This window comes from Vicugna pacos, chromosome 33, assembly GCF_048564905.1.
Source record: "Vicugna pacos chromosome 33, VicPac4, whole genome shotgun sequence".
Taxonomy (NCBI): domain Eukaryota; kingdom Metazoa; phylum Chordata; class Mammalia; order Artiodactyla; family Camelidae; genus Vicugna; species Vicugna pacos.
Window position 1 is genome coordinate 17,713,603 of NC_133019.1, and position 25,233 is coordinate 17,738,835.

General features: G+C 40.0%; 1 protein-coding gene across 1 annotated transcript in view; it reads right to left on the bottom strand.

Annotated features, from left to right (window-relative positions):
• Positions 1 to 25,233, bottom strand: part of FDX1 (ferredoxin 1) — an 82,766-nt gene that overhangs the window by 39,730 nt on the left and 17,803 nt on the right. Inside the window, exons 3-4 of the mRNA XM_072954033.1 lie at positions 19,578 to 19,707; positions 14,664 to 14,790 (exon numbers count right to left, since the gene is read on the bottom strand). Of these exons, the coding sequence (XP_072810134.1) occupies positions 14,664 to 14,790; positions 19,578 to 19,707 (257 nt within the window). The remainder of the gene's footprint in view (positions 1 to 14,663; positions 14,791 to 19,577; positions 19,708 to 25,233) is intronic.

Sequence of the window (25,233 nt, forward strand, 5' to 3'; positions counted from 1 at the left end):
GGGGGGTGGGAGCTGGAGGGGCTGAGGTCACAGCTGGACAGCGGTCACTGAGAGCTGATACTTGCTGAAGCTGGGTGATGGGTATATGGGAGTAATATTCTTCTTATTGGATGTTGTTTGGCTCATGCAAGTGAATAGATGCAAAGCTCTCAGCACATAGTGCTCAACAAACAGAAGTGATTACCCCCACTTTGTACATGAGACGGTGAAGCTCCAAGAAGTTAGGTAACTTGCCTGAGGTCACAAATCCAGGAGGCAGTGGGGCAAGGTCTCTAAACCACACCTATCGCATTCCAAAGCCCGGGCTCTGAGCCACTGTCCTCTGTGTCTCTGTTTCCTCTACCTTTCTTCAGGTTTCCATGGTTTCCCACCACTTGGCTCCTTTCTCCCCCTTAAAAGTTGCATTTGCTTCATCCCTCCTCCACTAAGAGTCCTGAGTGGACCCAAGCCTGGTTATAAAGTCAGGTTTCTCAATGATCCATTCAACTAACATTCGAGCAACTGGCACTGAACGAGGTGATAGGGTAGCAGAGACGAAGGCACGGCTCCCAGAAGCTCACAGTCTAGTGTTGCAAACAGAGGTTAATGGACAGAGTTGTCGAGTGCCCACCAGGTGCCAGGTCCTCTTGCAGAAGTGTGGGCTGGAGCACACCCGTACGTGAAACCAGTCGTCTCTTGATTCAAAACGAGGAGCATGAGGGAGAGGTGAACTAAAGAAAGCAGAACATGGGGTAGCGGCAGGTAAATTGTAGTAAGTGCTGGCAGGTGCTGTGGCACGGGGTGGTACACGTGGGTGGGATGGCTGGAGCCACAAGTGTGCACAAGAAATGGTAGACTCTGCAGCCAGTTCACAGAAGGCCTTGTCTGCCGCTCCAAGGTGACTAGACGCCACCCTGTTGACCCCGGTGTTTCCCAAACTTGCCTGATAAGAATCACCCCGGTGCATCAGAATCTTCAGAAGTGAAGCTTCGAATGAGTCCTTTAAACAAGCCCTCCGGTGGTTATGACCAGGAAGGTTTGGAAACAGCCTGGGAGTGATGTTGGGCAATAGGAGCTAATTAGAGACCAGTTCTTAACTAAAGGCATCCTCGTCCCTCCCCTTGCAGAAGTCCGTGTCCCTGAATCTCCCTATGCGTCACAGGAGAAGTAGGGCTTGGCACACTGGCCTGGCCTGCAGATGTCTGGACCTCATGACCTAACAAGGCTGTGTGTGACCTTTGCCACCAGCCACATCACCACAGATCAGTGTATTCCCACGGGCAGACACCAAACAGCAGGCACAGTAGCAATGGAATATATTCTGTTTCTTGTTTCCACTCTTTCTTCTTTTCTTTTTATTAGGTTGTGAGTTCTTGTGTTTGCAATGGGCACACGCTATGGACCGACTGACTACTGCCGTCATAAAAAGGGTAGACGGGAGAGAGGATGAATCCTGGAAGAGGGGTTGGAGTGGTGAATAGACATTTTTGTGGGTCAGAAAATGATGTTTGTAGCCCTTTGGCAAACTGTACTAGGACATGCCTTGATGGAGAGACAACTGACATCTCGTCCTTCTGGCTTTCTCAAGGACAGCTGGCCAAAGCCTCCTCAGAGAGAGTGGTGAGTGACTTGACAATCCAGATTCTACACATGCTGGGCGTAGGTGACCCTGGCTTTGGGTTTCCTAATTCCCAGTTAGTGTTGTTACAGCTTCTCAGGACGGAAAAACGTTCTCGATGTTAAGCATCTTGGCTTCAGACAGTTCAGAAAGGATTAGTTTGAAATTCCCTTGCAATTCATGGTTGATACAATAAAAAAAAGGGGGGGGGATGAGGTTGAGGGGAGGAGAGAAGAGAGAAAAGAGAGACAAAGCCAAAAACTGAAAACTCATTTTAGCTCTTCTATTAAAGCCAGATGTATTTTAGGCCCTGTTTCCAGGCAACTGCATAATGGCAATATTCTTGCATCTTTTTTAAAGACTCACAACTGTCAGAGTCAGTAAAGGTCAGAAGGTAATTATAAAGTAATAAAGATGACATACAAGAGGCAGAATCGCTTCAGCACCGCTTGAGGAGCAGTGACATTTTGTATTTTGCATTCATTTTCAGAAACTCTAAGATCCTCCTTGGGGCATTCAGGCACAGCCCTCTGGCAAGACCGCTGACCCAATCAAACTTGACCATGACGTTGGCATTTAACCTGCCCATCCTATCATCACATCTCCCAAACCATCCGTGGGGGCGGATGGAGCTCCCACTGCCTGCCCCAGCCTCCACTGGTGGTCAAGAGGGTGTAATACACCCCCAGGACAATGAAAAACCAATGAAGAGCTTTCTAACTGGAAATCACCTTAGGAAGACAAGGGAACTGAACCCTGAGACAGGAGGGGGAAGGGAGAGACAAGGAAACTAAGATCTCAGAAGCACATGGATGTGTCCAGTTTGACTGATTGTGGAGGCCTCCTAGCTGTTGTTGACCTTGTTCTTAACTGTGAGTGTGACCTTGGGACAAAGAAGGAAACTAATTAACATGTGTTATGTTCCGGAAGCACTTTGCTGGGCCCTTTGTATACAGTGGTGTTTGACTTCCACAGTAACTGCACAGGGTTGACAGGTGTCATTCCCGTCTTAAGGAATACGAAGCCAGGGCTCGTACAGAGGTTAAGCCTCCCTGGCTCCCCCACTTCCTGCATGTGTGACTTTGGAAAAGGTCATACAAGTTCTCACCTGCAAAATGATGTTGATGCCACACACCTTGCGGGGTCCTTTACAAGATTCAGTGGGGTAGCGTATGTGAACGCCCAGCACAGAAAGGCAGGCATACATCAGTCAGAGTATCACGACTGCTTATTCCCTAAACCGAAACCCTCCAGTGGCTTCCATCCCCTAGGAATAAAGGTGAGGCCCTGCTGTGGCCTCCTGGGGGGGTGGGGGTGGGGGTGGCTCCATCTGAAAGCCCTTCACTCGCTGACCTCTTAACCCCCGTCCTGGCCCCCACCCCCAGCCACTGCTGCCCCACCCCCGGGCTCCCCGTCCACCCCCGAGACCACATCACTTAAAACGCAGCTCCTCACTCTCCCCACCTCAATGCCTTTCTTTCTCCTCTCTGCTCTGTGATTCTCCAAAGCACTTATCATCATAAAAAATATCCTATATTTTTTTTTATTTTCTATCCTACCCCTCACCCTGGGAAGTAAGCTGTGAGGACAGGAATTTGTGGGGTTTGGTTTTGTTTGGTTTTTGTCCTTGTTGAATTCCCAGCACCTCGTAGACGCTCAGTAAATATTTGCTAAATGAATAAATGGATATGATCTTCCTTTCTCCCTCCCTTCCTTCCTCTTCCAAGGTCACACACCTTATTAGATCAGACATCTCTGCCCTTCCAAAATATGAAAAAGACAGGGAAAAAACACCTTAACCGTAAGTAACTATGTAACACATTTCAAAGGCAAGCCAACAAACATGCCCAAACCAGGATCCAATACTGTTACTAGTACGTCTTTATTCACACTCTGACTTCTTGTCAAGCTTGGGATATTTAGCACTTTTGGTTCTGGGGGTTTGTTTTTAGTGCTCACATGGCTTGTCCCCGTAGCAGGAAGGCACCCACCCTCTGCTCTCCAACATGTTAGCACAAGCATCTACTGACCGACCAGTGTGCGTCAAGCACTGTGCTCTGGGCAGCACCACAGGCAGGATGCGGCTCAGTGGCAGATACACACAACAGCCAATCTCAGTACAGTCTAACATGGGAGATGCACAGATGAGAGCATATTGTGGGCGACCCAGAAAGGGGGAATTCAGAGAAGACTTCCCGAGACGTCTAGCAGAGGATCAAGGGTTAGCCAGGCTGAGAAGGGCAGGAGGGTGCTCCAGGGATCAGTCTAAATGCAGAATTATGAAACTGTATGATGTATCCAGGGAACCAACAGGGTTTTGTGTTTCTAGAGCCTACGATACGAGACTCAGTCTCTTACATGCTGTTTGCAGGAGCACAGACTTCACTTGTGGACGGTGAAATGATACAGTTTATTTTCAGACCGATTATCCTAATAGAGCATAGTTTTACTCCAGACTTGTTCAAGTTTTCTTCAGCCTATTAAAACAAGGCTTGGTGTGATCTTGGATGACACACCTGGCCCTTTCCACATGGAGACAGGAGAGGATAAGGGCTGTTCAGAAACCCCTGTGGCCTAGGGGCATCTTAGAATCAGGCAGAATTGCCTAGAGAGGCCAGGTGTCTACTTCAGTCCGAGGTCAACCTACAGGCTCTCTTCAGCCTCCTAGGACTAGAGAACCCATAGCAAGTGAATTAATTTTGAGGCTCCTTGAAAATCAGATTGACTAAGAGACCCGTGTTGACATTTCAGAGCTTTCTGAGTATAACGTAAGTCCTAGTAACTAGAATTCAACTGACCCGCTTCTCAGGGGGTCTCTAGACCAGAGGCTGTAGGGTGGCAGCCCACTTTATCTGCTTATGGCTGTTTTATTCATCTCACGTAATATTAAAAACAAAAGCTAACCCTAACACAACTTAGATCCTTGTAAACATGTAACAGTCAAGAGATTTCACATAAAAATATGGGCCCCACCTGCTCTTAGGAAAAAAAAAAATCTGCAAATACTGGCCCGCCCTCCTACTGGCACCAAGTAGCTGGAGGGACGCAGCAGCTGCCACCCTCCTGTCCTCCCCCTGTGGATGCTAGTCCCTGCTTGGGTGACTTCTGAGTCTTCAGAAACTGAGCCTAGACATTCTTAGGTGTCTCCACCTTCGTCAAAATCATAGCCCCTCACTTGCAGTCTGGGTTTATTGGGTGATCAAACTGAAAATTTCTTTTAAGACTAACAAGTCCTGCAGGGAAGGTATAGCTCAGTGGCTGAGTGCATGCCTAGCATGCATGGGGTCCTGGGTTCAATCCCCAGTACCTCCATTGAAATAAATAACTAAATACATAAACCTAATTACCCCTTCACCCCCCTGTGAAAGTATCAATTGCTCTCTCCTGCCAGCTAATTGGGGCTGGTACTAGGTTAGACATGGACGGTGAAGGGGGACATAACAGGTACCACGCAAAGGGGAGGAAAGAGACAAGGTCAGGTGAGGAGTGGGGGTAGGCAGAGCGACCCCAAAGAATCAGATCAGAAGGCTTGAAGGAGCTGAGTTTAAAAAAAAAAAAAGACATGGAGGGGGGAGGGGTGGAGGGGGAATGGGGGGATGGGTTGGGGTAGGAGCTAGAATGAAATTAGTATCTTGGCAAGAAGTGTGAGTGGGACAAGGAGGGATTCCTCTCCTCAAGCTTCATGGTCAAATGTTTAAAAGAAAAGCATTAATAGAATAGCCATGCACTTCTAATTAGAATTTAACATGCTTGGGAGTTTGGGATGAGGTGTTAAGTGCAAAGTATGTTAACTTGGGCAGTGGAGAGCTTTTTCCAGCTCAAAATGAATGCTCCTGCAAAAAAATAGAGAGTATGGGAATGTTTCACCCAGATGGTTTGGCTCTTTGATATCTACAAACATTTTGAAAACACTTAAAATATTTTTCTGCACAGTTGCATTAGGTGATGACTGCTGGTTTCTTATTTCCTGTTTAGTTTTTCCTTTGCTCTCTCTCCAAACAACTTTTGGTTTGGAAGGCTATAGTCAGTCCACAAAATTGGACTTGTGGCATAAAAAAGTTGTGTAATAATGGAGACGCGTGAGTGCCAACAGGTGGTTTCACAACCTAATGTCTTGTGATGTTCTACTATCCCACTGCTTGGCATGAACTCTGAGCTCATGATGGGTACTTCGAGGTGTGCACATTAACCACATCAAGACGAGGCTCTCACCCACACAGGATGGGTTCTCACTGCGGCTGTGGAAGCACAGGATCACACACAAATGTAACTGCCCGGCTGGCTGAGAGCTGGTGCAATGGTTAGAGGAACGTTTTAGTCCGTGGTGGAGAAAGAAAAAGCCACGGAAGTCAGCTTCCTGCTGCCACGCTCTCTTCATCCTCCCAATAAAAGAAGCCTCCATACCCTTAAAGGTGTGATGGCCAGGCACAGGGTGTCAGGTCAAAGTATGCCCACTCCCCTGCTGGGTATGTGAACACTTCACTTTCAGCTTAGTAGATTCTGGCACCGTTCTTAAAAGAAACAACCATTTTGTCCCTCTAGGAGTTCAACTATCTGGCAAAAGAAATAAAGATTTTAAAACACTTGCAAGTTTGTCTCCTCATCATCCTGATAAGAGCTATAACCCAAGACTTTAACCTCCAAAGCTGTTGATGGTATGTAAACTTTTTGCTTTTCTTTTGTTTGCTTCAGTGGACTCATTTAACATAATCATACTCATTTAATCCAAAGCCTAACTGGAGATTTTCTCTTCTCAAGCCTCTGTTATTTTATCAGACATCTTTCAGGGCACACTGGTGGGTAAAGGAAGTTGGTCTTTTCAAAGGAGCATCATTCAATAAATTCAGCCAATACTTACTGACCACCTATATGACCAGATACTCCCTTGGAGGCATTTGGAATAGAACAATGAATAAAAGGGACTGAACTTTAAAAAAAAAAATCACAGGAGTTGTGGAGCTGTGGTCTTCAAATCTGATCTCATCAACCTGAAATTACTGTATCCACGAGAATCGGACTGGCGGGGTCACGTGGTTGTACGGGACCCCCTCCGGCTCACAACTGAGCAGCCAGCCACAGCCCACTACGCTACTCCCACACCAGAAGCACAAAACTTTCCCCAACGTGCTTCAGCTTATGATCAAGGAATGGCTTATCTATCATGCAAGCTCCATCCAGTGATCATACTTTAAAAAATCAGATTGGGCTGTCAAGAAATGTGTAAAAAAATTCTGAACTTGATTGAAAAACTGTATTAAAACTCTATGTATGTCTGAATTTAGTGGGTGGGGAGTAAGCTAGCTATTATCCAACAGCAGTTTGTATCTGAGTATTACAAGGAACTGTGTGGTTTGAAAGAACTTATGTTGCTCTAAAAAGTAATAAACAAGTTATATGCTTCCATTTTCTTTTTTTTTTAACATTTTTATTGATTTATAATCATTTTACAATGTTGTGTCAAATTCCAGTTTTCAGCACAATTTTTCAGTCATTCATGGACATATACACACTCATTGTCACATTTTTTCTCTGTGATTTATCATAACATTTTGTGTATATTTCCCTGTGCTATACAGTGTAATCTTGTTTATCTATTCTACAATTTTGAAATCCCAGTCTATCCCTTCCCACCCTCTATATATGCTTCCATTTTCAGCAACAGGTCCTTCTCTTCTTTTACCCTTATTGGAAGTTGTTCCTTATTCTTTCTTTCAATTAAAAAGGCAGGGTGATTGCCAGTCCATGTAACACAGCTGTGTTCTTTTATTTGCTTCCTTCTGTAGTTATTACAGCTTAGAAAATTTCAGCTTGTAACTACTTCTCAAGGACTGAATATATGTGGTTATCAACAGAACATCTCTAACATAAAATATAATAGAGCATTTCCATTTTCAGAAAATATAATAAAACATTTCCATTTTCAGTGCATTCATCAGATGGGTAGTTAGGCTTAAGATTAATCTCTTTATACATTTGCTTTTAAAAATAACTATTCTGAGGCGGGAGGGTATAGCTCAGTGGTAGAGTGCCTGCTCAGCCTGCTAAGGTCATGGGTTCAACCCCCAGTAGCTCCATTAAAAATGAATAAATAAATAAACCTAACTACCCCCCCCCAAATAACTATTCTGAATACAAAGTCAAAGAATCAAGTCTCAGTTTGTAATTCGTACGTAACAGGAATTCTACCTATGCTTTCATACCTAAGATTTAAACCTTGTCAACAAGCAGCCACCAACAATCACATAGCGATTTGCAGTTAACAAAAGTGTTTATACACGTCATCTTTTAATTTAAATAATTACTAAACTCTGTCCAGTGGCTATTACTCTATGGATGAGAGAGGAGTTTGGCTGAGGTATGGTACAATTATCTCCACTCACCAGATATGCAACCAGAGCCTCAGCAGAGTTAAGCGACTATCTCATCGTGGAACCCTGACAAGGAGGCCCAGCCAGGCAGGCCTCAGTCAGTCACTGTGTAATTTTCCATAAATTATAAAGCAAGCACTCTCATGCAAATATATAGTGAGCACGTGTTGACGATTTAACTCATTAGCCAGGGGACCAGCGGAATGACAAAGCTGGTTCAAAGAAAGACACGAGCAACTGACACACAAACACACACACACACACAGAGGAGGCAAAGAATGCTGTAGTATGACTGCAGAAACAGATACAAAACTGGATAATGCCTCACAAGGCAAGGAAACTTTAACTCTTGGAGTTATATTTTCTACCAAATCCTTGGCAACGTATCCATCTTTTCCAAGTTATTCAACATCTAACTCTAGAGGGGCTGGGTCCTGAGCAACAGTAAGTACCAAGTCAGAGTCACCTCTGCTGGAGCAGGGCTGAGCAAGCCTTTTCTGTACAGGACCAGAGAGCAAGTACCTCAGGCTATTGTAATAGACCATTTGATCCCCGTCACAACTACTCAGCCCTGCTGCTGCAGCGAGAAAGCAGCCAGAAGCAGGAAGTAACGAGCACGGCTGTGTTGCCCTAAGACGTCATTTACACGAAACAGGTGCTGGGCTTCATTTGACCCACAGGACACAGGCTGCCCCCTCCCCCGCCCTAAATTTCAGATGATCCCTGGGTGGCCCCATCAGACAATCCTCTAAGCCCAATTTTGAAGAGAGCTTCAGTAATCTTTTTGCTTTATTTCCAAGTTTCAGATAATTTTTTCAACAGTACCCAAGTCTTCAAATGATAAATCCCAGACTTTTCCCCCATTATGGGAGAGAGCTTACTTTGCTGCCTCTCGAAGGCTCTCTCAGACTTCAGACTTTAAGTTACAAAACGAAGAGTCAATTAAAGAAGAACATTAAAACAAAACTACTAAGAGTGTTTCTCAATACCTGTCTTTGACTTACTCTGGGAAACAATTCTGTGAACTCCCTATCCCCTTTCCACTGCCCTGAAGAGTCCTCTTCAGGACCAATGGGAAGCTAATGCTGATGGGAACTCGTTGAGGGCTGTCAGAAACACAGGATGCTAGACACTTCCAAGATGAAGCAGCACCCGTTAGCAAGTGTGAGCCTAACAGTGTCACATGATTCAAGGGGATGGAGCTCGTGTACCACTTATAGGTCTTCAGCACTCAGATGTCAAGAATCAATGACCTACAAGATCTAAGACTAGCAGAAGCACCTGCATTCAGCTCATTCAAAAACTTTTTCAGCTAAGGTAAGCTTAAAACAAAAGATGACAAAACTCCATTCTCTCTTATGACTGAGTAGTATTTCATTGTTTATATACACATCTTTATCCATTCATCTGTCAATGGACACTTAGGTTGCTTCCATATCTTGGCTATTTTAAATAATGCTGCTATGAACATTGGGGTGTGTTATCTTTTCAAATTTATCTTTCTGGTTTTTGGATATATACCCAGGAGTGGAACTACTGGGTCATATAGGAGTTTTATTTTCAGGATTTTGAGGAATCTCCATACTGTTTTCTGGTTCTGCATTCCCACCAACAGTGTAAGAGGGTTCCCTTTTCTCGTTTTTTGAGGAATCTTCAAATTGTTTTACACAGTGGCTGCACCAGTTTACAAGGGTTCCCTTTTCTCCACATCCTCGCCGATATTCATTATTTGTGTTCTTTCTGATGACAGTCATTGTGACAAGTATGAGGTGATCTCTCTTCATGGTTTTGACATTTCCCTGATGATTAGCATGTTTGAGCATCTTTTCATTGCCCACTGGCCATCAGCATGTCTTCTTTGGAAAAATGTCTATTCAGGTCTTCTGCTCATTCTTAATTGGACTCTGGTTCCCTGATGTTGAATTATACAAGCTATTTATATGTGTTGGATATTAACCCCTTAACTGTTGTATCATTTGCAATTTTCTCCCATGCAGGTTGTCTTATTTTGTCAATGGTTTCCTTTGCTGTGCAAAAACTTTTAAGTTTAATTAAGTCCCATTTGTTTATTTTTGCTTTTATTTCCTTTGCTTTATGAAACATCAGAAAATATTGCTATGATTTATGCCAAATTTTGCCATTTGCAACAACATGGATAGACTTGGAAGGTATTAAGTGAAATAAGTCAGTGAAAGACAAATACTGTTATGATATCACTTATGTGTGGACTCTAAAAACTACTGCAAACTAGTGAATGTAACAAAAAAGAAACTCACAGATACAGAGAACAAACTAGTGATTACTGGTGGGGAGAGAGAAGGGGGGAAGGGACCGTATAGCAGCAGGGAATTAAGAGGTACAAACTATTATGTATAAAATAAGCTACAAGGATATATTACACAACACAAGGGATATAAGCAATATTTTATAACTATGATTGGAGTATAACCTTTAAAATTTTGAATTACTGTACTGTACATCTGTAAATTACATAATATTGTACACCAATTATACTTCAATAAAACATTAAAAAAATAAAAACATAAGTTGAACACAATCCTTTTAAATATAGTGAAGATTATCTGATCTCCCAAGGAAACACCCCTCTGTATCCTGACTCCTGTTAAGGTGGAGCTGTACAGCACAGGGAGCTATGTTCAGTATCTTGTAATAACCTTTAATGGAAAAAAGTATGAAAACAATCTATGTGTGTATATGCATGACTGGGACATTGTGCTGAACACCAGAGACTGACACACTGTAACTGACTGCACTTCAGCTAGAAAGAAAAGCCGGAGTTGGGATGCAGGCACAGAACACAGGCCTGTCTTGAGCTCACTAATCTCATCAGGAACAGGTGACTGTTACTGCTCTTTTGCCAAAGAGCAAAATGCTAGAAGCATATTCCTTATCAGACCAAGTTTTGATTAATTCAACAATGTATTTTATGCCTACTGCGGGCTGAATACTACAATAGAAACTGCAGTTACAAAGGTGAACACAACCCAGTCCTTCCTCCTAAAAGCTTAATCAGGAGAAAAACGTAGTTAAGTGCCACATGCAGGAGCTGCTGCGAAGGACAGTCTGAGAGGCAGGCCCGGACAAAGATGAGGGAGCAACAAAGACTGTGCCGTCAAGCCGGGGGGGTTAACGGCTTCAGCAGTGGCTGGCAGGCAACGGGAGCCAGAGAGGCACAGTGGCTCTGCTTAATTATATAAATCACTACCAAATCAAGCCTAAAAATTACATGACAAACACATCGAGATACTAAGGTAAGCAAATGGAAGTCAAAAGGAAAGAGGAATAAGACATTGATTAGGCGATTTACTAGTAACAGTTTTTGCAGGAGTGCCTCTCACTGTGGAGATCTTTCCCATCAATTTCTCTTAAATTGCTTCTGGTCCATTTAAAGTGTCTTTCTGTTCTGTTATTGCTACATTTATTTGTGTCTACAAGTGATCATGCCTTCCTCCTGCCAGCTGGTTTTCTAATTTATCAGTTGCTAGAAACTTTTAAATAGACAATAATCTGAGAAAATTAACCTGGTATCATGTGATGTGTTGACATACTAAAGGAGTCCTGTTGTTGCTTAACCAAGATCATGCTTCTGTTCTTAAAAATTTCTCAAATAGGAAACAGAGTTCATATGTAATACTGTGATGTCCTTGAATGGTTTACACTTTAAGAATAAAGTTTCAGACTATTTTTAGAAATGTACATACAATTATTTCTATTAATTATAGAATGATGTTAGCCTATAAATATGAAAGCCATCTAAGAAATTGTGATCTAAAATGTGATTTACCACAAAATTTCAGGTAGTCGTAAAAAGGAAGAAAAAAAAAGATGCGAAAACACATGATGAATCTGTTTCCCTTAGAAAACATTTTTCCAAGTGAAATTAATTGTTCTAATAAATGCTGAACCACCATTATAAAAACCACATGGATCGCCATATATTTAAATAGTTACTTTTAAAAACGGAAAGCTGTCCTTTACGACAGAAGTTGGACAATGTTCACAGTGAAAGTTAGGCAAAAGATCTTGAAAATTTTTAGAATGGTTCATTGTAAAAGTGAATTCAGCAGTTCTGAATTACTTACATAATTACAGGTTGGTTTCATCTGTGAAGACCAAATACGATATTACTTATCAGCACATAACCAAAGATTATTTAGAGCACTATGCCAAGGGGAGATGCCTTTCTTGGTGGCAGAATGACAGAGAAATGTAAACTGAAATTACACAGCATTGAGAGGAAGCCTGCCTCTCTTCCCTCTAATTGAAATCAACTGTCAAGAAGAAAACTGTTCAGAGTTGGGGAATAAAACAAATGAACCATCATAATAAAGACATGAGAATCTTTCAAAGCACAAGAGTAAAATCTAGTCCTTCTTAAAAAGTTTAGAACACTGTTAGTTAAAAGGCCAATTTTCACAGGCAATAATGTGCCAGTAAGTTAATCTGAAAATAATGGTTACTGTGATGGCTTTAAAACATGTCTGCAAATTCTTTGACATCTCTCCCTTCAAATGATGAGCCAGACCAGTGTCTCAGTTCTAATGGAAAAAAAAAAAAAAAAGAAACAGGCAGAAGTGACACTGTGTGACTTAAATGACAAGGTCATTAAAAAGACACAGCTCCTGCCTGGCATGCTGACATGCTCTCTCTCTTGGGGCACTGGCTTCTCAGAACCCAACCCTATGCTGTGAGGAAGCCCAGGACACCCGAAGGGCCATATGTGGGTGTTTCAGTCAACAGCCCCTGCTGGACCCCCAGCTGACGCCAGCATCAATTTACCAGACACATGAGGGAACCCCAAGTCTTCAGATGATGCCAGCGCCTGGCCTTTTAAGTCTTCTAGCTCAGGCCAGAGACATCATGAAGCAGAGATGAGCGTCCCTGCTCTGCACTCTCTGAGTTCCTGACCCACAGAAACTGAGACAATAAAACATTGCTTCAAGCCACTAAGTTTGGAGGTAATGTGTTTTGCAGCAAGAGATAACTAATGCTATTACCTCGAATACACACTCATTGAATATGAAAGGATTTTTTTCAAACTGAAAAAATAACATTTATATAAATCAATGATAGGATGTATCATTAATTAATAAGTTTTGTAGGTTTTATTTAAGTAATACAATTAAACTTCATTAATATGAAGCTCTCAAAGTCTGACATAATTAGACTAAATTTCAGAGGGCTTGGGCTGAATGTCATTATTTAAGTGCTCTGCAAAGGAGAATTTAGGAAATCCACGCAAGAATACAAGGGGATATGGAGTCTAAGAGAACACATTGTTTTGAAGTGCTTTAAAAGTAGACTGCGCTCCAAATGGAAAGCACTCGACAGTTACCGAGTGTCAGACGAACATCAGACGCTCTGAGTTCTTCCTTCATCACTTTTACATGATAATTAGTTTAAAAGTATCCTACTTGGCATTTAGTTCAGCTGAAGCATACATGTATTTTATCTTTTCCTAATAAAAGGTGAGCTCCTAATCTTGTTCACCTCTGTATCCTCAATGGACATGACACAATATTGTAGGTCAAATACCGTCCTTGACAAATATTTGTGTAAACACTCAAGCTGCACAGGTGCACCTGAGGCTAAGGAGCACCATATAATTCACTTTTTACTAATTAGCTCTGCCCTTCCCCACCAATAGTCCAAACTACTTGATATTTTATTACACTTTCCAGAGCATACTTTGTACCCCTTTATTATCATTGAACAGTTTATTCACAGTGAAGATAAAGTACAAAGGTTTGCCTTGCGCATGGATCTGCGGCGCTCCAGCCCTCCCCCAACCCTGGGCCCTGCCCCGCTATGCTCACTGCATACAGTGTGGCTCTGTCCTTGCCAAGGGGACAGCACCCCAGGCTGTGCAGTGCAGCAGCTCAGGACAGAGAAAACCTAAGCTGTAAGATGTCCCTTCGGTTACAGGCAGAGATTTATAAATCAGTATTATTTCTAAAAGATTACAAAGACAGACCATTCTGATTGGGATAAAAAAAAAATACACCTCAGTTTTAGTTTACTCCTCCAGTTGGGGCCAGAAGTAAACCAAATTTCTTTGACAGTGCTCTATCACCTGTGTTCAGCCTTGGACTTTTCACTGAATCAAAATTTTAAATATTTATTTATAAGGTCTTAACTGTCTCTGAAATTACGTAGCTTACCGAATGATTAAACAGTCTGTCCGTACACAGTCACAGTTAACTACTGCTATAAGGAGGGTATTCCTAATTTCTCCAGTTTCAATTTGAACACGTAACTTGCAGTAACAAGATACGGCCCTAGAACAGGTCTTCTAATTTGTTGTGTGGCCCTAGACAGACCGTTTCAGATCTCTGCCTCCACCACATTTAACAGAGATAATAAAACTTTTTTAACCGATGTTATAAGTAAATAGGTATAAAATTTATGTGAAAACATTTGCTAACACTGCTGACCAAACACAGGTGAAATATGTAAGGCTTTATCATACTAACTACTTTCTAATATTTGATTTGCTTTTATAATTTATTCAAAATAAAGACGGCTTACTTTCAGAACTACCAAATCCAAGTCACCCGCAGTGAATTGAAGTAGTGTATCTAGTCATAATAATAAACTCATTCACCCATGTTCTCATTTAGTTACATTAAGAAATAATAATTATAAAAATAGGTAAAATTTTGTGAAAATAGTCCTACTTATTCTAGCTTGGAGGAGTTCTTGCCCATATCAATGGACTCTCTGGCATCGGCCACGGCCTCCGGCACTCGAACAGTCATGTTGTCCATGGACTTTGTCAAACAGATCTGGCAGCCCAACCGGGATCTGCATAAAAAGGGGGGGAGATAGGATTTAGTGTTAAGTATATACTATTCACAAAACAATGAAGTTAGTAGGACATCTTCTTACCCCTAAGCAATGAGGGATTTATTTACCTTTTATATTTCCATTTAGTCGAAAAAGACATACCCAACCCTTTCATCTAGAGGGTAACAGAACGTAACTGTGAAAAATGAAAAGTGACATGTGCCAAAGCTTCATTTTAATCTTTAGTTTCTGTCACCTACTAATGGTTTTATCAGAACTTCTGCTCTTTGGTGACAGGACCGACAGGCCATGAAATAATGAGAAGGCACGACACAGTGGAGAGAGAACTGAGGTTTTAGCCACACCTAGAGAATGGTCAATTCCCAGATAATTAAAACCACACAGACTATAAAGGAAAGTTAGACTTTCTAAAGCCTTTAAAATAAGAAACATGGAATAAACATACAGACGTAAGTCCATCAATTACCAGATGCATTTATTTTTCCAACGTTTTTGGCATCTCTGAAAATAAATGCATCTTAGAATGACTGCCACTGTGAGGCGGCAGTCACATCAGAGCTGCAAGCTTGGCTACAATATTTATATAGGTGTCCCTTCAGCTGAGTTATAGGAAGTATGTTAACACTACAAGTGTTGAATTTCATTACCAGTCAAAATAAGTCCGAGAAGATTACAAAACAAAAATTAAGAGTGCAGAAACACAGCGTGAATTTGGTATTAGGAAAGCAAATAACTCATTGTAAAAATAAATATAATTTCATTTTCTTTTTTTTCAGAATTATGACCAATTTTATTTATATTTTCTTCTTTTAACAGTGATGTACAAATCTATGTCTTAATAGCTCTAAATATAAATAGCTCTTTTAATATGCATAAAATTTTAAGTGATAACTGCACCATATTTTAATCAGCAGTGCTTTTTCTGAGTGGCACGTAAAAATACTGTATTAATATTATAATCAAATTGCTTTAAATTTGATGGACTGTGATCTGCAGGTCTCAGTTTCATCAACATATTCTTCAAGCACTTACTGAGCATTTAAATGCACAGTACCACACGTCAGTGCCTAGGCGAAGAACAGCAACTCATTCCAATCCTCACTGAACACCTCTTACACGCTGGGCACCGGGGATGCTACAAGGAGGCAGCATGGGGGCCAGAGGCAAACAGACCAGGGGTCCAGAACTCAGCACTGAACATGGCGTGTTCCCAGGCAACTTTCTCAAGCCTGTCAAACATCCGTTTCCTAATCTTGTCCCAAGGATGGATAACAAGCGGATTCCTCACAGGCCTGCGGCGAGGATCAGCCGCTAACATCAGTACTAAGGAGTGAACTTTCAGTCAAATAGAAGAGCTGAGACATATTTGCAGATAATTAATGTGTGAGATTGTGACAAATGGCACAGAGAGGGGAAGCTAGAAGGGCTGAGGAGGAAGCACTTACTCTGGCCAGGGGAGACAGAGTTTAGAAAGGTCTTTGAAAGACGGGTAGGATTTAACATTTAATAAAAGACAAGGGAGAAAGGCAGCTGAGGCAAAGGTAGCAGGGATCCAAGGCACGTGTGAGGCAGCACGCGTGTGCAGCCGGGTGCTGTGCAGGCCGGACGGGGACAGGAGTGTGACGCGCTGGGAAGGCGGCCCGGCCGCGACAGCTCTGAACGCAGAGCAGGGGTCCCGGTTCTAACTGGTGAGCGACGAGGGGCTGCGGGGAGGTTTCTGAGTGGGGGGAATACTGACTGCTGACAGAAAACACCCTCTTCCTCCAGTAATTCCTATTCGTTGAACCAGAAACAGCCTTGACGACACTCAATTATGCATTAAGCTGTGTCTGCAAGAGGGAAAACGAGGCAAGCCAGTTCAGATGAATTCATTAGGGCTGCGGTGAGCCCTAGGGCATGTCCTGGCGTTCACACAAAGGCAATGCTAGTCTTAGGGGACTTCTGATTTAGTAAGGGAAGTGGGCTGGAAACAGCTAGCAATGACACAGGGCAGACTAGTCAGGGTAGTAACCGAGGAACCACAAGTGTGTGGGGACACAGGGAGGTGGGGCACTGGGAGTCCTTCCTGGTTTTGTGACCCAGATGAGGCAGTGGTGCCATGGCTGTTTCACGGCCCACCTTCCGCATGGAAGGCCTCCGGCCTAAAGATCTACAGGTGTAGAAAGGGTCTCACATCTTGAGGGGACAGCAAGTCTTCCTTGATTTCACTACTAGTTCACAAAATCTCACACCTGTGCAAACCCTGAAGACGTTTTCTCCAGTCACCACTGCTGCACACACCTGACGGAAGAAATACACTAGGTGTTGTGTTAACTTTACTTCTAAGGTTTGGTTTTCAATGCAGAGAAGCAGCTTAAAACAGTAAAAAAAAAAAAACAAAAAAAAAAAAACAAAAAAACAAGGGCTTTGGGATCCAGTGTAACAATTCAAACCAAGGCTCTGTCATTTTCCAGCTCTGTGGCCTTGAGCGAGTCTCCGAGAACTGTGTCTTGTTCTATAAAACGGTGATAACACTGCCTAACCCTGCATGTTAGAAGTAACCTTTGTTAAGTTCCTAGGCACGTAGCAAGTACCCAGCATTTAAACTGATATTATAGTTGGAATGCCAACAACAGCCATTTAGTAAATGCTTTCTCCACCAGGCACTGTTCAAGGGGCTTCACGTGTATTTATTCACTGACTCGACACAACCACCCTAGGAAGTAGGTGCTATTGGTATCCTTATTTCACAGATATGAGAACTGAGGCCTCTGTGAAGATTATCCATGGAAACCCTGATGGCAGGGAGCAATGACAGCCATCAAAAGTAGACTCACAGATAGTTCCTGAATCTATTAACCATTCATTCCAAAAAGAGCTGGTGACACCCTCTGTAAGTCAGACACTGGACATACTATGAGGAAATATGACATAGCCCCTGCCCTAATGGGAAAAGGAGACAAGTAACCAGCACGGCAAGTGCCAGATGAGCCCGTGTATCATCAGGCCACCAACAGTCAAGGTTAAGGACACCCTACAGCAAACATTAAAAGGATGCTCTTCTATCTCAAAAATTAAAAGACACTTAATACACAGCACATAATTTTAAAATAAACCTATGAACAAGATTATAATGTATAGCACAGGGAAATATATACAAGATCTTGTGGTAGCTCACAGCAAAAAAAAAATGTGACAATGGATATACATATGTTCATGTATAACTGAAAAATAGTGCTCTGCACTGGAATTTGACACAACATTGTAAAAAGACTATAACTCAATAAAAAAAGTTTAAAACTTTAAAAAATTAAATAAGTAGATAAAATAAAATAAACCTATGAACTAAAGACTGAGTTTTCTTATTTCTTTCTCTGGAAGTATAAGGTACCCTAGAAATAGAAGTTTACATGCAGTTACTATCTTTGAACAAAATTATGTCCACTCCCAAGTATGTCAGTGTTTTCTAAATCCTACCTGTGAAAAGCATCATACTCTTTCCCCACAAAGCATTTCTATTAAAATTGTCTCTCCTTAAGAACACCAGCTATAAAACACCATAAAAGATATTTCCTGCTTTCCACTGTCTCGTTCTAAGATTTTGAATTTTATTATCAAAATTCTTGGCTAGTCTACACTTACAATAGGTCTTTTCTATCTTCTCACATTCAAGTATCTTTCCTAAATATATCTCTCCCTTCCTTCTCATTTTTCTTTTCTTTCCACTTAGAATATTATGTTACATGCACCTAAAAATTTTATCTGAATAAAAGGGCAAACAGCTGTGATTTACCCCTTCCATTAAGAGAGAAACAATTCTCAGAACCAAATTAACACAACCATTGAGTGTATTCTGTGCATAATCATTTAGAAAAAAAGGAAGTGTTGACAGAGAATGTGACACCTGAAGATGTAAGGGGAGACAGGCAGATGACAGACACAATAAATACCAAGGATCTTACAACTTTTGTGACACTTAGATGAGACAGTTTATGTTCAGGTTCTAACAAAATTGTGGTCCCATAATACACGTGAAAGAAATAAAGCTATTATTATTACTAGTATTTTTAATTTAAAAAATTATTTTTCATTAAGGTCATCAAATTACAGTTAAACACTAAAGATAACCTTAATTAAGTTCAAATTATCTTATCCCTTGAAACAGTAAATCAACTAGCTATCTTCCCTAATGCCAACCAAAAGACTAGATAAGTTTTAAAAAAAATAAGTTATCACTTGATACCATTTGCTACTATCAATCTTACCACTTTTAAGACTACCTATTAATTAATAAGAATAACCTCTGATTAATTTACTCTAACGTACATGCAGAAATAGAGCTATTCATTTTATCATAAGTACTATTACCTGTTTAGTTGTTTTTGAAAATTCTGTTCTTCCAAGCAGGTAAAACTTTCCATTATAATTCCTTTCAATTATCAAATCTGTCTTCCAAGAATACCATAAAAAACATTCAATTTAATCCTAACTCATTAAATTGTGATAAATACTGATTCCTGGGATAAAAATAGACTAAAGTAGATTATTAGGATCTAAAACTTATACTTCTGCTACTTTCAATTAATTTTTTTCAACTTTTGTTAAAAGTAAAGTTTCATACGAGTTAAACTGTAGAATACATAGAGAAATGTCACATATTTGATATTTAAAACTTGTAACTACTATCCATCCACACTGGGATAACACTATTATCCACATGGTTCTGGCCACAGATAGACCTGAACTCACAGACAACTTTTATCCTCCCAGATTATTATTACAGCAAAGTGGCCCTAAAATCTTACCTGTCTGTTAGTCCATATGCCAGATCAAGCATGTCATTCTCCTCATCACTGATTGCTTCTAACTTCTCAAATACGTGCTGTTCAAAGATGAGGTGACAGGTCGAGCAAGCTAAGGTTCCCTCACACGCACCTGCAAAAAGCAAAACACTAAGCACATTCCCCTCCACAGCAGACACAATGCAAGGCCGGTTTCAATTAAGTTAAATAATTTCTAAATTTAAAAGTCAACATTAGCATACATAAATGACAGAACTCTTTCTGAATAATAATGAGAATTAAGGACACCCAAACACACACACACACACACACACACACATATACACACACACAGTTTGAAATCACTTTAAATATTACTGTAAAAATATTGTGGGCTAGGTGCTGTGAGGGGAGACACAAAAATAATAAAGCCTACTATCAAAGAGCTTACAAGTTAATAAACTGAGACATGCATATATATAAAAATGAATGCATTTAAAACGTATACAGTAATAATTTATACAGCAGCTATGCTAGTTACTTATCTTCTCCTGGAGAACTCAACACGATCCATGAAGCCTCATGATATATAAGAGGAATTAGAAACTAACCAAACCTACATCTAAATAAAGTTAAATATTTCTTCTCAACCTCTCCTTGTAATTAGGACAGAATCAAATAAGTCACTTTAAGAGTCACACTGGTTTAAAATAGAGAAGAATATTTCTCATGCTCCATGTTTCTAAACGTCATCAGTTCAGAATAACAATCTCAAATAAACAATCTAACCCACCAGGTAAAAGAACTAGAAAAAGAAGAGCAAAAAATCCAAAAGCCAGCAAAAAAAGGAAATAATAAAGATCAGGGAGGAAATAAATAAAATAGAGATTAAAAAAAAATAGAAAAATTAATCAGACCAAACACTGGTTTTTTGAAAGAGTACATAAAATCAACAAACCTCTGGCCAAACTCACAAAAAAGAAAAAAGAGCACAAATAAGCAAAATAAGAAAAGAAAATGGAGAAATTACAACAAATAACATAGAAATACAGAATATCATATGAGAATATCACAAAAAACTATATGGAACCAAAATGGATAACCTAGAGGAGATGGACAAGTTTCTGGAAACATACAGTCCACCAAGACTGAATCAAGAAGAAACTGACCACTTGAACAAACCGATCACTAGAAATGAAATCGAATTAGCAATAAAAAAAACCTCCCTATAAATAAAAGTCCAGAACCAGACAGCTTCAACAGGGAATTCTACCAAACATACAAAGAAGAATTGTCCTTCTCAAACTCTTCCAGAAGATTGAAAAGGAGGGAATACTCCCAAATTCATTCTATGAAGCCACCATCACCCTGATACCAAAACCAAGTAAAGACACCACCAAAAAAGAGAATTACAGACCGACATCACTGATGAACACATATGCAAAAATCCTTTACCAAAATATTAGCAAATACAATCCAACAGCACATAAAAGATTATACATCATGATCAAGTAGGGTTCATCCCAGGGACACAAGGGTGGTTCAACATATGCAAATCAATTAATGTAATACATCATATCAATAAGAGAAAGGACAAAAACCACATGATCATCTCAATAGATGCAGAAAAAGCATTTGATAAAATTCAACACCCATTTACGATAAAAACTCTCACCAAAGTGGGTATAGAGGGAACATATCTCAACATAAGAAAAGCTATATATGACAAATCTACAGCCAGCAGAGAGTACTCAACGGTGAAAAACTCAAAAGCTTCCTACTAAAATCTGGGACAAGACAAGGATGTCCACTATCACCACTCCTATTCAACACAGTCTTGGGAGTCCTAGCAACAGCAATCAGGCAAGAGAGAGAAATAAAAGGGATCCAAATTGGAAAAGAAGAGGTAAAAGTGTCACTATATGCAGATGACATACACACACACACACACACACACACATATATAAAATCCTAAAAGGTCCACACAAAAACTACTAGAAGTAATCAAAGAATTCAGCAAGGTAGCAGGTTACAAGATTAACGTTCAAAAATCACTTGCCTTTCTTTACACTAACGATGAATTAACAGAAAAAGAAAGTAAAGAAACAATCCCCTTTAAAATAGCATCCAAAGTAATAAAATACCTAGGAATAAATCTAACCAAGGAGGTGAAAGACTTATACATGGAAAACTATAAAACACTGATTAAAGAAATTAAAGAAGACTTAAAAAAAATGGAAAGATATCCCATGTTCTTGGATTGGAAAATCAGTATTGTTAAAATGGTCATACTGCCCCAGGCAATCTACAGATTTAATGCAATCCCTATCAAATTACCCAGGACAAATTTCACAGAATTAGAACAAATCATGATAAAATTTATATGGAACCACAGAAGACCCAGAATTGCCAAAACATTACTGAAGAAAAAGAAAGAGGCTGAAGGAATAACTCTCCCAGACTTCAGACAATACTATAGAGCTACAGTAATCAAAACAGCATGGTATTGGTATAAAAAGAGACATATGGACCAATGGAACAGAATAGACAGCCCAGAAATGAACCCACAAACTTTTGGTCAGCTAATCTTCGACAAAAGAGGCAAGAATATACAACGGAATAAAGACAGTCTCTTCAGCAAATGGTGTTGGGAAAACTGGACAGCAGCATGTAAATCAGTGAAGCTAGAACACTCCCTTACACCATACACAAAAATAAACTCAAAATGGATCAAAGACTTAAACATAAGACAAGATACAACAAACCTCCCAGAAGAAAATATATGCAAAACATTATCTGACATACATCTCAAAAATGTTCTCTGAGAACAGTCTATACCCAAGCAATAGAAATAAAAGCAAGAATAAATAAATGGGACCTAATGAAACTTACAAGCTTCTGCACAGCAAAGGAAACCGTAAGTAAAACAAAAAGACAACCTACGGAATGGGAGAAAATTTTTGCAAATGAAACCGATAAAGGCTTGATCTCCAGAATACATAAGCAGCTCATACAACTTAGTAAGAAAGAAACAAACAACCCAATCCAAAAATGGGCAAAAGACCTAAACAAGCAGTTCTCAAAGGAAGACATACAAATGATCAATGGTCACATGAAAAAATGCTCAGTATCACTAATTATCAGGGAAATGCAAATCAAAACTACAATGAGGTATCATCTCACACCAGTCAGAATGGCCATCATTCAAAAGTCCACAAATGACAAATGCTGGAGAGCCTGTGGAGAAAAGGAAACCCTCCTACACTGCTGGCGGGAATGCAGTTTGGTGCAGCCACTGTGGAAAACAGTGTGGAGATTCCTCAGAAGACTAGGAATAGACTTACCATATGAACCAGGAATCCCACTCCTGGGCATATATCCAGAAGGAACCCTACTTCAAAATGACACCTGCACCCCAATGTTCATAGCAGCACTATTTACAATAGCCAAGACATGGAAACAGCTTAAGTGTCCATCAACAGAAGACTGGATAAAGAAGAAGTGGTATATTTATACAACGGAATACTATTCAGCCATAAAAACCAACAACCTAACGCCAATTGCAGCAACATGGATGTTCCTGGAGAATGTCATTTTAAGTAAAGTAAGCCAGAAAGAGAAAGAAAAATACCATATGAGATCGGTCATATGTGAAATCTAAAAAAAAAAAAAAAAAGTACGAAAAAATACAAATACAAAACAGTAACAGACTCATAGACATAGAATACAAACTTGTGGTTGCCAAGGGGGCAGAGGGTGGGAAGGGACAGACTGTGATTTCAAAATGTAGAATAGATAAACAAGATTATACTGTATAGCACAGGGAAATATATACAAGATCTTGTGGTAGCTCACAGAGAAAAACTGTGACAATGAATATATGTATGTTCATGTATAAGTGAAAAATTGTGCTCTACACTGGAATTTGACACAACATTATAAAATGACCAGAACTCAATAAAAAAAATGTTAAAAAACAAAACAAAACAAAAAAATTAAATTAAAAAAATAAAAGTCATCAGTTGAACCGTTAACTTACTGAGTGCATGTCACATGCTGGGTACTGTGAAGAGGGAACTGAAAAGTCATCTAGTCCAACCAAACTACGCCTTACTCTGTTCTGTAACACCCCTTCCCAGAGGTTAAGTTCACATGCAGCGTCTACTGAGTTCAAGTCTGTCCCTCAGTAACTTTCTATCTACTGGTCCAATTCTATCCCATGGAGTCAAATCCTTTTTTTCTTTCCAGCTTTTTAGAGGTATGATTGACATATAAAATTGTAAGATATTTAAAGCACCCTTCATGATGATTTGATACCTTTCTAATTAACACATGTAACATACATACATTTATGTATGTACGTATGTATGTATGTATGTAGGTATGTATGTAGGTATGTGTGTATTTTTGGTGAGAACATTTACATTCCATTCTCTTAGCAATACAGTGCTATCAACTATAGTCCCCACGATTTACATTAGACCCTCAGACCTTAATCATCTTATAGCTGAAATGAGTTTGACTGTTTATTTAGTAAGCCCATCTAAACAATAGATTTGTATATATTTGAGAATGTTCTTCCTTCTCCAGGCTGGGCATACCTCTTTAATAACACAATTCTAAATCCCTTCCCCCAGTCTGGTTGGGCTTTTCTTAAAATATGGCATCCAGAAGAAAATCTGACACAAAAGAATCATCTAGAATCATGTTCTGATTATATTCTATCAAAAGAAGTTATTCTGGCTTGTTTTTCAATAATTTTTAAAGCCATTATACAACTGTAAAGATGAGAGAGTCCTAGGAATAACTTCAGTTTGATTTAGATTCTCTTGGTCAATAAATACCACTATATAAAATATGTAACAGAACTACAGTCAATATTGACAATAACCTTCTTAATTTCCCTCTGAATGAATTTATCATTTTAACAAGAGTTGCTCTTTCTTAAACATTTATTATTCATATTTTACTATTCTAAAAAGATTAAAGAAAAAGAAGCTTCCTTATACATTCACTTTTATTAAGTCTCATTCACATCAGTAACAGGATGAACGAGTGGGACCACAGAGTGACATACAGGGGTCATAAGCATGGAATCTGGAGCAAGGTTTCCTGCTTCAATCCCAGCTCTACCCTTTACCTATGGCACCTCCTTTGGGCTACTTTACCCTCCATGCCTCAGTTTCTTCAACAGTAACTAGACAACCTCATATGATAGTTGCAAGAACTACCTACCAGGGTGTACTTAACATACTTACTTATGACTGTGACTGGTAGATAGTAAGCACTATTTAAGTGTTGGTAATTATTATTATCTGGGAGGTATAATAAAACTTCAGAGTAATTCAACTTTTTTTTTAAACATGAGAGTAAGAATTAAACCTAAGAGAGGGAGGGTATAGCTCAGTGGCAGAGCACATACCTAGCATGTACAAGGTCCTGGGTTCAATCCCCAGTACCTCCATTAAAAAGTAAATAAAAATAAATAAGCCTAATTACCTCCCCCCCAAAAAAATATAAAAAATAAAAGTTAATTAAAAAATTTAAAAAAAGTTTTTAAAAAGAATTAAACCTTAGAAGTTAAAAGAATATACTAAGGTCATACAACTAGTTAGAGGTGAGTCGTGACCTCAGCTAAGTTTCCCGATGTTGAAGGCAACTAATTTCTGCCACTCAATAG